The following is a 13,718-nucleotide window of genomic DNA, read 5'->3' on the forward strand; positions in this document are numbered from 1 at the left end:
CTTCAGGTGCCTGATTGTATGCTAGATGTGTTATTACTTTAGTGGACAGCAGTGGGATATGATCAGGTACTTCCTTGTTTTACAGCTCCACGTAGAAGAATTGAACAAGACCATTTCATATATGTATCATCACAAAAAATACCAGAAGGTAAAATGACTATTTCCACATTTATTTACAGCCATTATAATTGCATAGGACTCAGCTTTGTGAACTCTCCGCTCTAAATGCTAATTGTTACTGGAAAGGATGTTGTAGTAGAGTCCTAAACTCAATAACACAGAAGTATGTGGAAAGATGGTATGATTAATCTTTCCCCCTCTCCTTTTTTTTTAAAAAAAATTAAAACGTATTGGACTTTTCCCACCTTTTTCTTGCATATTGAGAGAATCTTGCCTTGGCATACCTGGAGTAATAGAGTTCTGAAACTGGAAAGGGAAGTGTCCTCTTTCTCTTTCCCAGTTCAAATTTTCTGAGCTTACAGAGCTGGAAAGAGAAGTATCAGTCAACATGGGTTAACCCGAAAGTTTGCAGGTTCTCAAAAACACCTTAAGGTGGGAAAACACCCTAAAGGAAATAACCTATGTGAACCAGGAAGTGGCCTCTCCAGAAAAGGAAATAGTTCTTTCTACAGGCTTTGATTTCCATGTATCTTTCCCTCTTCCCACTACTTCATTCCATTCCTCCTCCCACCCAGTTGTGAGACTGGGCAGGTCAGCAGGGAGACCCTGACCTGGGATGGAATGGTACAACCCCACCCAACATTTTGTGGCCCATCCTACCTTCAGAGTATCTAGTTTGTGTATAATGTTCAGCCGGTTTCTATGCATTCTGCTCTGGAGGGTAATGTGAAAATAAACACTTGTTTTTTTAAGGCAGTATTATTTTAATTCTGCTTGATTAACTGGAAGTACAGTGGTGCACCGCAAGATGAACGCCTCGCAAGATGAAAAACCCGCTAGACGAAAGGGTTTTCCGTTTTGGAGGCGCTTCGCAAAACGAATTTCCCTATGGGGCTGCTTCACAAGGTGAAAAAATCTTGCGTCCCCCGGCGGTTTTTGTTTTTTTTTTGCTTTTTTTGCCCTTTTCCTAAGCCGCTAAGCCGCTTATCAGCTGTTCCGCTGATAAGCCGCTTAACAGCTAATCGCTGGAAGCCGCTTGACAGCTCTAGCACTAATCCACTAAGCTGTCAATGGGCTTGCTTCGCAAGACGAAAAAACCGCTAGATGAAGAGAATCGCGGAACGAATTCTTTTCGTCTAGCGAGGCACCACTGTAAGTTCTGTTGAACTTGGTAGGTGCGTCTTCTGAGTGAATATGAAACATGTATAAGGTCCAACAAATTCTGGTAAATGTGGAGTTGAAGAAGGTGGTGCCTTTTTTTATACCTGTTATGAGCACAGCTATTCAAAAAGGCAAGAAAGGATGCTAGAGAAACCCAGGGTTGAACTTAGGGACAATTCAGTGAAAGTTGGTTTCTGCAAGTCTTACAGGTAGGGCCAGTTTGCATGTGATGCTAATTTCTGAATAGTGTTATGTGGATAAGGTTAGCGAGTGCTTGCTAGAAGACTGGAAGCTTCTAAGTTAGATTAACTACTGCTTAGTGTTGCATTCAACTAACTATGGTTAGCTGTTGAAACAAGCTGTGTTTGATGAAGCTGGCTGGTTTCAGATAGTAGTTGAGATGTAATTACCTTGGTATGGTTTGCACATCACAATAAGCCAGTTTCCCTCCCCCTCTAGTCTAGAGGCATGGTGGGTAGTAATAATCTACAAATCAAATATTAAAGAGTATCTTCGCTATTTGATGGAGATGGAGCGTGGGTCAGTGAGCTTATGGATAAGGTAAAGGATACTTGGGAGAAAAAGCAGGCACCAGATCTTTACCCAAACATCTAGAAGTGTGCCTTACTATTTCTTAACATAAATTGCAGATGGTGTTTTACATTGAAGCATGTGAATCTGGATCAATGATGAAAAATCTACCTCATGATATCAATGGTAAGTGAACAGTCAGCGTTCTGGTCTGAGCCCAATCATCTGATTGTACTCAAAACGTCTTCATTGGGAGGTATTGAAAACATGAAAGCATTATTGCACTTTGGGTTAAATATGGTTTTTAAGTCTTATCTACACCAGGGGTGGGAAATTGGATCTCCTCCCACCCTCTTGTTTGCCAAATACAGCATGAGGCTAGAACCGTCTAGCTGTCAATTGTCTGTCATCACAGTCATGTCAGATGACCCCTTTTTTGCCTGCAGGGTTTGAAATCAAGACTATACCGTTAACTGAACAGCCTGCAAAGCACCTTTCAAGGTGCTCTGCGGATCCTTTAGTCTTGCAGTTGTGATGTCTTCTGGAGTGCTTTGCAAGGGGCTTCACGAGATCAGCTGACAGTCAGCTGATCACAGGGCTTTGCAGTTGATTGCCGGGGCCTGGAAAGCCTTTCAGCGGAGTCAGGTCCCTGCCTGCCCCACACCTGACTTCCTGTGCATGACATTGGGTGTAGCACAGGTTAGGCTTGGCTTGACTGCAATGGCTCTGCCATCTGGGGAAGCTTGGTGGGGTCTGGAAGTTCACTGCACCGATCTACACCAACCTTGGGTAGTCAGATGAGACTCCAATGGGGATTATGGAGGTTGTAGCAGAACAACATGGGGGCCTTGAGGATGGGAGTTTAAATATTGAGAGCTTTTACCTTTCCTCTATCCAGTCGCTGCTTTGCTTGCCAACCCTTCCAGCTGGCACATAATTGGCATCCCTCTAATGGGTTGCATAGTTCCATGTGTGGAGCTATATGTGTGGAAGCTTTCCCATTCATTCTTTGTCGCTTTTAGGGGAAGGCTTTTGAATGTGCGAGGGACGCAGGTGGCGCTGTGGGTTAAAGCCTCAGTGCCTAGGACTTGCCGATCGAAAGGTTGGCGGTTCGAATCCCTGCGGCGGGGTGCGCTCCCGCTGCTCGGTCCCAGCGCCTGCCAACCTAGCAGTTCGAAAGCACCTCCGGGTGCAAGTAGATAAATAGGGACCGCTTACCAGCGGGAAGGTAAACGGCGTTTCCGTGTGTGGCTCTGGCTCGCCAGAGCAGCGATGTCACGCTGGCCACGTGACCCGGAAGTGTCTCCGGACAGCGCTGGCCCCTGGCCTCTTAAGTGAGATGGGCGCACAACCCCAGAGTCTGTCAAGACTGGCCCGTACGGGCAGGGGTACCTTTACCTACCTTTACCTTTACCTTTTGAATGTGCGCAGAGCTCTGGATTGGAGCAAATGTGTCTAAAATCAGCTTAAAACCAAAGTTCTTAATTTCAGCTGGGTTTAGATCAGGCCACTCGGACAAGCGCATACGGCAGCCGTGTGCCAGCTGTGGGGAAGCAAGTAAATAGTGCCCCCTCCACTTGCCTTGCAGTTTACGCCACGACTGCTGCTAATCCTAGCGAATCGTCTTACGCGTGTTATTTTGATGACAAGAGGCAAACCTACCTTGGTGACTGGTACAGTGTCAATTGGATGGAAGATTCCGATGTGGTGAGTCCCCAAGATCCAGTAACTTGCTTTTTCTTTCATCTGACATTATGGCTCTTGTTTTGTTTTGTTTTTTAAATGCTTTATTTAGTGCAGTTTTGTTTACCACCAAGAGCCACACTGGGCCCTTTTAGAGTAGGAGAACTAAAACCAGTGTATTCTCGGGAGTGTGTTCTCTAAGCTGAGTTGATACATGTATAGTACAGGCTTTCCATTGTGCACCCCAGTATTACCAGCCACATCTAAGTAGGAAGGTGGCTAGCTGCTTAATAGTAGCAACCTCCTGTTTCAAGCAGGGAACTGACTCACAAGAGGTGCATCTCTAGATCCACATGCTTGCATCATACACAGAGGATTTAGCAGTGTCTAAAGGCCTGGGCGTTGTAGATGTCACCTAGAAGTGATGACATCTTGAGTCTACAAGCCACAAGCTTTCGACACCTGTGCAAGCTTAAATTTGCTGCCTCAGCCTCTGGGGGCAACTCCATCCATGATGTTGGTAGTGCTTGTGGTGATCACACAGTGTCCCCGAACGTTTCACCCGTCTATTGATCCCTGTGCCACCACTTTATTTCTCGCTGCCACCAGCCAAGCCCTACCTGGTACAATACTGAGTCCAGTCAGGGTTAAATTGGAACATAAACTTCTGTTTATTTATTGCAGTTTAACAAGTGTGTGGTTTCATGAAAGGTATCGGTCAATTACAATCATGGGCTGCCTATCCAGACCTATAACTTCCGCTACCTGCTCTCACTCACTAAACCACCTCTCAGATATTTACTTGTCTTCCTGGCTCCTAACTGTTCCTGACTCAGCTTATTTCGCTACTCTAACTCAACCTACCCACAGACTCTATCCCAATTCACTCCCACTCCAACCAACCACCCAGCTCCCAACGAACTCCTCCCTTCGCCTCTCCCAGAGCTGGTTTTATAGTCTCACTGACTCCACCCCCTGGGTTCTGATTGGGTAACTTGTTTAACTATTTCACCTCCAGCACTCTCATATGTTAACATCACAGTGCTCTCCTGGGAATCTTCAGAGGTGCCAAGGTTTAATGACGGCTCCTTTGCGTTTCTCAATATCCCAACACTAATAGATGATAAACAGACAAATTCAAGAGTCACTTGCTCTAAGTTAAGAAGTCTTCCCCCTCTCCCCCAAGTTGGTACCCTCTGCTCTTGGTACCCTAATCCGGCCCACTGGTCGGTTTAAGCTCAACAACTTCACTCCTAAAAAAAGGTCATAAACTTTGGTCGGCCCCCACAGCCCTTCACTTCATCAAATCTGGCCTCTCTTTGAAAAAAGTTTGGACACCACTGGCCTAAGATAACTATTGGTGGGAGGATTTATGCAAAGGACAGCAGTCCAGCAAATACTAGATTCAACAAGAGGTTGTATGCATTGTCATTGTGGACTGTTGTGTTTCTAGCTAACTGCAGGGCAGATAAAGGCTGCAAATGTCTGAAAAAGGCACAGATATCTTGTATTTATTAAAACTATTACTATTATTAGAACTATTTCCATAAACCAAACAGATAAAAACATTGGCAGGATTATTATAATAACCTGCAGTTTCGTAACAGTATATATTTAAAGAAGAGGAATAAATGAACAAATTAAGTTAATTTGGATATGTAGAAAATGTTAAAAATAAATTTAAGGAGTGGGGGAAGGAAGTCAGGTTTGAAATGTAAAAATGATTGTAAAATCATTGAAATGTATAAATTTGAAAAAAGAACTATTTCCACAAACCTGTCATGAAAGCATCACAAACTGTTGAACAAAAATACAATCAAATGGCATTCAAACTTGCAGACTGAATAAATCTATAGTACTATTTGTTCCATAGTTCTCGATGCCCAGTCATTCACTGCAGACTTCCTAACTGACTAAGAATGAATGAATCACGATGGGAGTTTTGCCCAAGAACTAATGATTCACGATGGGAGGTCTGTTGAAGTACCGTTTCAAGTTTTCTGATTGCACAATCACATTAGGAACTTGGTCAGCAATTGCTTCGTTGTCGTCTCTCTTTTTTTTAGCTCCCCTCTTTCCCAAAAGGGAAGTAAAACCTTTTCAATTGCGTTGGTATGTAAATAGCTGAATCATGTGCAACTTTTCTTTCTTTTTCTCTCTATGCCTTTTTTTTTTTTTTTTGGTCTGCAGGAGGATTTGAAGAAAGAAACTCTGCACAAGCAGTTTCTGTTGGTAAAGAAGCATACAAACACCAGCCATGTGATGCAGTATGGAAACCTGGTGAGTGTTTGGTCTCAAATGGGCAATTGCAGACAGTGTGTTTTGCACCAATGTTTACTTGGTATTTCTTACCCATGTGTGGTTTTGTCTGTAATACTGCAACAACCCCTGTGAGGTAGGTTAGGCTGAGAGATGGCATCCAGTCGCTCGGTGAGTTTCATTGCCAAGTAGGTCTCCCAGCTTCCAGTCAAGCACTCTTAACAATACAGTGGATGCTTGGGTTGCGAACATGATCCACACATTTGCAACCTGCAGCGGCGCGACTGCGCACGCGCGGGATGCGATTAGGCACTTCTGCACATGCGCGACCGCCGAAACCCAGAAGTAACCCGTTCCGGTACTTCCGGGTTTCGCCAGTCCGTAACCTGAAAAAACGCAACCTGAAGTCTGTAACCCAAGGTATGACTGTACGCCAAATCATAGCTATTTTGAACCGGACCTTCCAGTCTGCATCCTAAATCTTGAAACTGGAAAAAGCGGAAACAAATGGGGGAACAGAACCTTTATTTCTTACTTTCCTTACCCTACTCCCAAGAGTTGGGGGCAGGGAGTTGCGTACATGGTTCCTTCCTTCCCTCCATCCCCCCCCCCCCCCACGTTAACACAACAGCCTCGTGAAGTAGGTAAAGTGATTGCCCAAGGTCTCCTGGTGTACTTCACAACCGAGCAAGGATTTAAACCCAGGATTTCCTAATCCAGCACTCTGTACTGTTCCATCCTACAGCAACCCTATTTTAGAGGGCTTGTGTTGTGCAATTTGTTCCTTACACTTGTCCTCTGTTCATCCTCTCAAAGAGCTCTGTAGTTTGCTAAAGGCCCCAGGCGCAATTCCTACTCGGGAAGCTTAAAGGCCCAACCCTGCCCTGCTTCAGCAGTCAACCTGTGTCTTAATGCTGCAAGACCAACCATCCAGGGCATGGCTGCTTCTTCTTTCCCCCTTGTCCCTCCAGTTTTGCAACATGCTCTCCTTCCAGAGCTGAGACAACTCCTGGTTTCCCCAGCCCTCCATGTTTTCAGCCAATTTCAAATTGCAGAAGGGTCCTGTATCCCTGTGGTAAAGCACATACGTTTTGCATGCAATAGGTCCCAGATTCAGTCCCTGGCATCTCCCTGGGTAACATATGCCCTGGGACCCTGGAGAGCTTCTGCCAGTCAGAGTAGGTAGACAATACTGGGCTAGATGACAAAGCAGTTTAACCTGGTATAAGGTAGCTTCTCAAGGTTGCATCCAACTTTAGCCCCAAAGAATCCTGGGAAATGTAGTTTAAGGCTCCTGAGAGCTGGTAGGAAACCTTCATTCCTCTCACAGCTACAGTTTAACAGTCAAATCCCTCTTTCCAGAGAACTCTTGGGAATTGTAGTGTCGTGAGGCAAATAGGTCTACTCTTGAGTATTATTACTGTTACGGTTATATGCCACCTTTATCTTCCAAGGATCTCACATGATTTTCCTCCTCACAACAACCCTGTGAGGTAGGTTAGGCTAAGAGACTAGGCCCGAGGTCACCCAGTGAGCTTCATGACAAAATAGCGATTCGAACCTGGGTCTCCCAGATCCTAGTCCAACACTCTTAACCATCACCCCACTCTGGCACCCAGTGTATCACCAAATATGGATACTTTGGATACAGTTTGTACATTCAGGCTTCTGTAAATCACTTGCTTATAAAAAATCACAGGTGCTCTTGAAGCGCAGCTTAATTCCTCCATGTCCTCTCCATTCGAGGTGTTTTATTGGGTGCGTTAACAGTGCCTGGAGACAGATGTGTGAGGACCTAGCTCAGATCCTTGCTTTCAATCCACCAGGTAGCCTTAGGAAACTTGCCCATCTTGTCTCAGGGGCTGCTGGAAGAAAAAACCAATCAACAGAGAGGACCAGTCCCCTCCAGGTTTTCAAGCAATTGCACGCTTTTGAAAGCAGCGCTGCGTCCCAAAAATGCTTCCGTCCCATTAAAGTGGAGGTTGTCTTTTTCTTCTTCTCCCCACCCCCCTGCAGTCCATCGCTCACATGAAAGTGGTGCAGTTCCAGGGCACAAGAAGCGCCTCCAGCGCCCCCATTTCGTTGCCCCCTGTGAGTCGCTATGACCTCACCCCCAGCCCCGACGTCCCCCTTGCTATCATGAAGCGCAAACTGATGGCCACAAATGACGCGGTTGAGGCCAAGGCGATTCTAGGAGAGATGAAGAGACACCTGGAGGTAAGAGCCGAGAGGGGTGCAATATTAACGACAGTGTGGCAGGGTCGGAAGTAGGAGCTCACTGCACCCGTGCGAATGCTGCTCATTCGTGTCATACTCCATTTGATAGTTACAGATAGGTAGCCGTGTTGGTCTGCCATAGTCAAAACAAAAAAAATTCCTTCCAGTAGCACCTTAAAGACCAACTAAGTTAGTTCTTGGTATGAGCTTTCGTGTGCATGCACACTTCTTCAGATACACTGAAACAGAAGTTTCCAGACCCTTCTATATAGTGAGAAGGTGGGGAGGGGTATTACTCAGAAGGGTGGTGGGAATGGGTGATGGGCAGATAGCTGTGATGAGCCTGTTGACGACTCTTAACGACTGCAATAGGTATTACAGGAAAAAGCAATGGGTGAGAAGGTGAAAAGTGGCTTTGTCATGTATAATGAGATAAGAATCCAATGTCTTTGTTCAGACCAGGTTTCTCCATGGTTTTAAGTTTGGTGATAAGTTGCAATTCAGCAGCTTCTCTTTCCAGTCTATTTCTGAAATTCTATCAAATTCCATTTGATAGAATAATGTTCTGAATCACCAGCCCAAAGGAGGGAGGGCTCTGTGCAGTGGTTGGTGCAGGGGTACCAATAAAAAGGATGTTGAAAACATCCGAGTAATCCGTTCTAGTGCTTTATGAAAGAAAGATGTAGACTTGCAGCAAATCAGCCTGTCAGGTCTCGCAGCCTTTGCAGATATGGGACGGACATCGCAACAAGGAGATGCCTTCTCCATGCCCAAGCAAACATTCATATGTTCTTTATACACAAAGCAGCATACGTCACTTGGGCCAGGGCTTCCCATCACTCCACCTGACCAGATAAGGGCATAGGTGGCAAATACCCAAATCTTACAGATATTTTCCTTTGCTGGGCTCAGAGACCAGCACCCCAAGCACGCAGATAACATCAAAGCAAGCTGATTGGCCTATATCAAAGAAAGTGAATATAAACTTATACGAGTTGATTGTTACAACTATTGCCAGTTAATTGTAGAGTTATCTTGACTACCAAGATGTCATTTGCAGTGCTTCTGAAATACTTCATCTTTGGTCCTACACAAACAGGCAGGATGTGCCCCTGAGCACTGTACTCAGCGCTCATCTGCTTGAGTGCTCCTGCTTTGCACATGCAAGGGTTTGGGGAGGGGGGGAGCCGCTTCCTTAAAATACCTCTTCTGCAAATTTTGGTGGTGACCTTTTGAGCGAGGACGATTTCAGCATTGCCTACTGGCAGCAGTTTTTAGAGTTGGTCAGCATGCTGCGGTATGAAATACTTGTTGTCTCTGTTGTCCATGATACTGTCTCATGATCTGAGAAGCGCCTCAACAGGCTGCCAACTAGCTTGGAGGTTTTCTGTTTTCAAACTGGAACTTCCCAAGCTTCCTTTTTCAGTATGTTTTGTGTGCACAGTCCTCAGAAAAGGTGCTTTCACAGCAGACTGCGGGAACCATCTGTTCCAGCGTGAACAGAAGGAAGAGACGTGTTTCCCCCCACATGAGTGGTGGGGATGTGCTGTGATCTCCCACAGAGGTCACCTGAGCACAGCAAGATGCGAAACTCAGCCTAGGATGCTTTCGGTTCTTGTATTAAGAATGTCTCAGCCGAGACTTCTGTGATAACTTCCAGCTCTGAGTTATGTGACCAGAAATGAGATGTTCAAAAGGCAAATGGACATGGTGGTTGTGGCTAGCAGACTTCTTTGGTTTGACCCTTCCCCTCCCCCCCCAAAAGCTGTGTAAGAACAGGAGGCTTCTGTTAGAGCCGCTGTTGCCTAGAGGGCTCTAAGGAGCTGTGTTCTAGAGTTACTCTTGTCTCTTCCTCCACAGGCTAAAGAGCAAATCCAGAATGCCATGCGCAAGATTATATCCTTCATAACGCTTTCCAGTGAGCACACAGAGCAGCTCCTATCGGAGAGGATGAGCCTCACAAATTACGACTGTTACGAGGCCTCAGTGCGTCACTTCAAGAGCCATTGCTTCAACTGGCATGCCTCCCCTGTGGTAAGTCTCTTCAGACTTGGAGCCAAGGCTCAGACACTGCAACCTCGAGGAAGGCACACGTATCGGTCCTTCCCAAAATACGCAGAACACCCTGTCACGGAATTCTACTCAATATTGATCCAGAGTAGATTCCAATGAAGAAACACGTTGCAGGATTCCCCCCCAAATAGTTCAGAGGCAATTATATTTCATCCAGCAGAGCTTTACTGCTACTGAAGGCAAACGAGCATAGTGGTCACAAATCCAATATATTCAGGATTGGCACTGTCCATAAGATATCCAGTTGCAGCAGACTTGACTGAAACTTACAATAAGACTAAACCTTAACACTATATACAGAACACAAAACCAGAAAGGGGGGGGGGGAGAGAGAGAGAGAGAGAGAGAGAGAGAGAGAGAGAGAGAGAGAGAAACTCAGGCTCTTTCTGGCCCTACTTTTATAGTCGGGCATGATCTTGACAGAAAGAGATGAGAGAACCAGTTTAAGCCAGCTGTACTCAGCTTCTCTGAAGGTATAACCCAAACACCATGAACCTTCTGCTTGTTTCAAACAGAAGCTTTCAGAACCCTCTTGAATTAATTAGAATAGGAAAGATATCTACACATCAGATCAATACTTCTGTACTAGGAAATGCAAACTGACACTCTGATCTATCCCTGCTCACCACCTCTGTCTGCATTGGAAAGGGAAGCAGCAGTTTAAAAAAATGTTTGTATGGTCAACTCCCCACTTGTGCACACGTGCGAGGCATTGGGAACCCGGAAGTGGGGAGCAGCCTGGAGAGTCCTCCTGGCTTGTGAGGAGACCCTCCCCAAAGCCTGAAAAGAGGACGTCCTCTTTGGGTTCTGGAGAGGGTCTCTTCATGAGCCACAAGGGCCCCCACTTGTGGAAGGGGGGGCGGAACGTAACCACTGTGTAAGTGGGGAGTCACCTGTGCCATATTTTGGTTGGCACGGTGAGTAGACTGGGCTAACTGCTGCATCTCTCTGGGAGGAGCTTGCATCAAGATACCTTGGTTGTCTTGAGAGGGATATTTTATATCTGATCAGTTGCTTTACTTCTGTGAGTGAGCTGTTGGTGAGTGATCAGTTCGTGCCTCTGGCAAGAGTCGTCTGACCTCCCCTGACATCAAACTGGGTGGGAATGAAGGGGAGGGGGAGAGAAGCCCATGCCCCATGCCCCATGCCATCTCTTGCTCTGGTTTCACCCCCACAGACTTCAGCTTCACCCCTAGCCATTACTCCCCTCTCCCCACTGAAAGGGACTACAGCCCTCAGATGAACGGCTGCCTGCCTTAGGATTATGCGTTGAGTGGGGAAAAGGTGTAATTTTCCTGCTTGTTTCTGTTTTTCAGTATGAATATGCTCTGAGACAACTGTATGCTTTGGTCAACGTCTGCGAAACAGGATATCCCATTGACAGGTAAAATCTGTGTACCAATGATCTAGAGGTGTGATGTGCATTTTCTAGAAGGAGAACATCAATTGTATATTTGGGCTAATTCTTACTACCTTCTATAAGTAATTTGAAGATAGATAGATAAGATAGATAGCCTATCTATCGACACAGGGAGAGAGAACTGTTATATGAAATGTGCTTTTAGCATTTACGTGCCAGTAAACCATAGATAGATAGGTGTGTCTTTGTTTAATCTTACTGTACTATATTTGCGCCTGCCCCTTGTCGTGCTAGTGATGGAGTGTGCAAGTTTAAGCAAGGTGAGAGAATCATAGAATTGTAGAGTTGGAAGAGGATCATCTTGCCCAACCCCCTGCAATGCAGGAATATGCAGCTGTCCCAGACAGGGATCAAACCTGCAACCTTGGCATTATCAGCACCCTGCTCTAACCAACTGAGCTATCCTGCTGCCCAAGCAAAAGGGAAGAGCAAGGGGCCATTGCTGCTGCTTCCGCCGCTGGCACCCAGGGGTGGGGGAACAGAACAAAGGCAAGGAATGTCCCAGCCGCCCAGAGTGGCTGGGGAAACCAAGCCAGATGGGCGGGATAGAAGTAATAAATTATAATAATATTATAAGCGGGCCAGTGAAGCAAGCAGCTTGCCACCAAAGGACAAGGAGGGAGAGGAATGAAAGGGAGAAATGTTCACATTGCCGCTGCCACCAAAAGAAGAGAGCCTGTGCTTCAAAACTGCATCTCTCTTCGCGGGGTGGGGGTGGGGTCTTTCTGCTCTTTGTCCTCCCACCCACTGGCGGCAGTCAGAAGAAGTGTGTGAGCAGATAGGCAGAGCAAGCGGCTCAGGCAGGTGGGTGGCAAAAGGGAGAAGCCAGTTTGGTGCTGCTTATTGAAGATGGAAGTGGGGGGGGTGCAGGGAGGTCCGCCCCACACCCCTTCCTCTCTCTGCAAGTGATCTGAAAAGCTGGGGAAAGCAGCACAACCTCCTCTCACCAGGTGCCACTGTGAAGTGTAAGGAGCTGTGGCAGGTAGGCAGGGCTGGTGGGCAATGCAAGCAGGGGATGCAGCCCACAGTACAGTGTTCCCAAACTTGGGTCTCCAGCATTTCGGACTACAGTTCCCATCATCCTTGGTCCTGCTAGCTAGGGATCATGGGAGTTGTAGTCCCAACAACAGCCGGAGACCCGAGTTTATGAAACACTGCCCTAGTACGCAAAACAAATCTGTGCCGTGAGAAAACTCTTGTTTTTACGCTTGTCGTTTCTCTTGCAGAATACTATCAGCCATGGATCGAGCCTGCAATGAATTTTAACCGAAAAGCAATTCAGTCGAGAAATTCAGCAACGAGCAGTTAATAATGTGGTAGTCATCAAACCCAGGAACTAACATAAAGCAAAGGCAGTCAAGTGCGTCCTCTGTCAATAAAAAGAAAAAAGCCATGGAGGGATAGCCACCAGGTTCTGCACTTTAAAGCCTTTGGGGAGGGTGAGTCAGGATCCCTTCCAAGGGGGTGTCTCACTCCAGAAGCTGCTCCTGAAGTCTTCTGGAACAGACAACTTCATCAGCGCCTTCAGAATCGCATTATTGAATTCCACTCTGAGACTATTTTGGCAATTACAACAAAGGGATTGCTTTGAATTGTACTGGTTTTCTTTTCTTTTTTTTAATCGTTTGCTCAGGTTTTGGTGGCCTCCTTTTTTGAGAATTAACTAAGGAATTCCACACAGAAAAATGGCCTGTGGTGGATATGGCATTTCTGTATGTTTTTATAATTGGAAATTAATGCTTTAAGGACCCAAGAGTTGACTGCAAGCTTCTAGATTGCACATCTCAAGAAGAATAAAAGGCCTGCTGTAAATTGGGGTTGTGGCAGGGGTGTGTGTGAGTTAATTGCATAATTTGACTTAATGTGCTTGGGTTTTGTTTGAAGATAAAACCATGGTCGCAAAAGCCCCCCACACTGAAGGAGACGAATGTTCTGAATGTTTTCTGATTCTTATGTAATTGTATGTTTACACGACTTGGTGGGAGATTGTGCAGTGTTGACCTGTGAAGGATAATAAAACATGTTGAGCTGCTTATGCCTCACTCTAAACTCACATTTGTCTCCAGTCTTTTAATTGGGTGGTTTGTTAAGCAGCAGCTTGCACCTCAGGTGTGTTTGTGGTTTAACTTTTGCCTCTTTGATGCTTCCCCAGTAAAACTACATTATTGCCATTTGCTGAGGCACTCTAGTACTATAATGCAGTGAAAGTAGGATTTATTTTCTCCTATTTTGCCAAGCACCTGGAACATTGGTG

The 13,718-nt window shown here is 45.9% G+C and overlaps 1 protein-coding gene across 2 annotated transcripts in view; it reads left to right on the top strand.

The window, feature by feature from the left end:
• Positions 1-13,517, top strand: part of LGMN (legumain) — a 30,852-nt gene extending 17,335 nt beyond the window's left edge. Inside the window, exons 7-14 of one of the 2 annotated variants that reach the window (XR_014563587.1) lie at positions 86-148; positions 1,932-1,998; positions 3,401-3,519; positions 5,686-5,775; positions 7,771-8,079; positions 8,528-10,005; positions 11,361-11,428; positions 12,691-13,517. Coding sequence is in view for 1 of the 2 variants with exons in the window: in XM_083736639.1 (XP_083592765.1) it covers positions 86-148; positions 1,932-1,998; positions 3,401-3,519; positions 5,686-5,775; positions 7,771-7,971; positions 9,832-10,005; positions 11,361-11,428; positions 12,691-12,730 (822 nt within the window). In the remaining variant the exon portion in view is untranslated. The remainder of the gene's footprint in view (positions 1-85; positions 149-1,931; positions 1,999-3,400; positions 3,520-5,685; positions 5,776-7,770; positions 8,080-8,527; positions 10,006-11,360; positions 11,429-12,690) is intronic. The other variant, XM_083736639.1, reaches the window with a different exon arrangement.
• The last annotated feature ends 201 nt before the right edge of the window (positions 13,518-13,718 follow it).

This window comes from Podarcis gaigeae (assembly GCF_964106915.1).
Source record: "Podarcis gaigeae genome assembly, chromosome: 1".
Lineage (NCBI taxonomy): Eukaryota > Metazoa > Chordata > Lepidosauria > Squamata > Lacertidae > Podarcis > Podarcis gaigeae.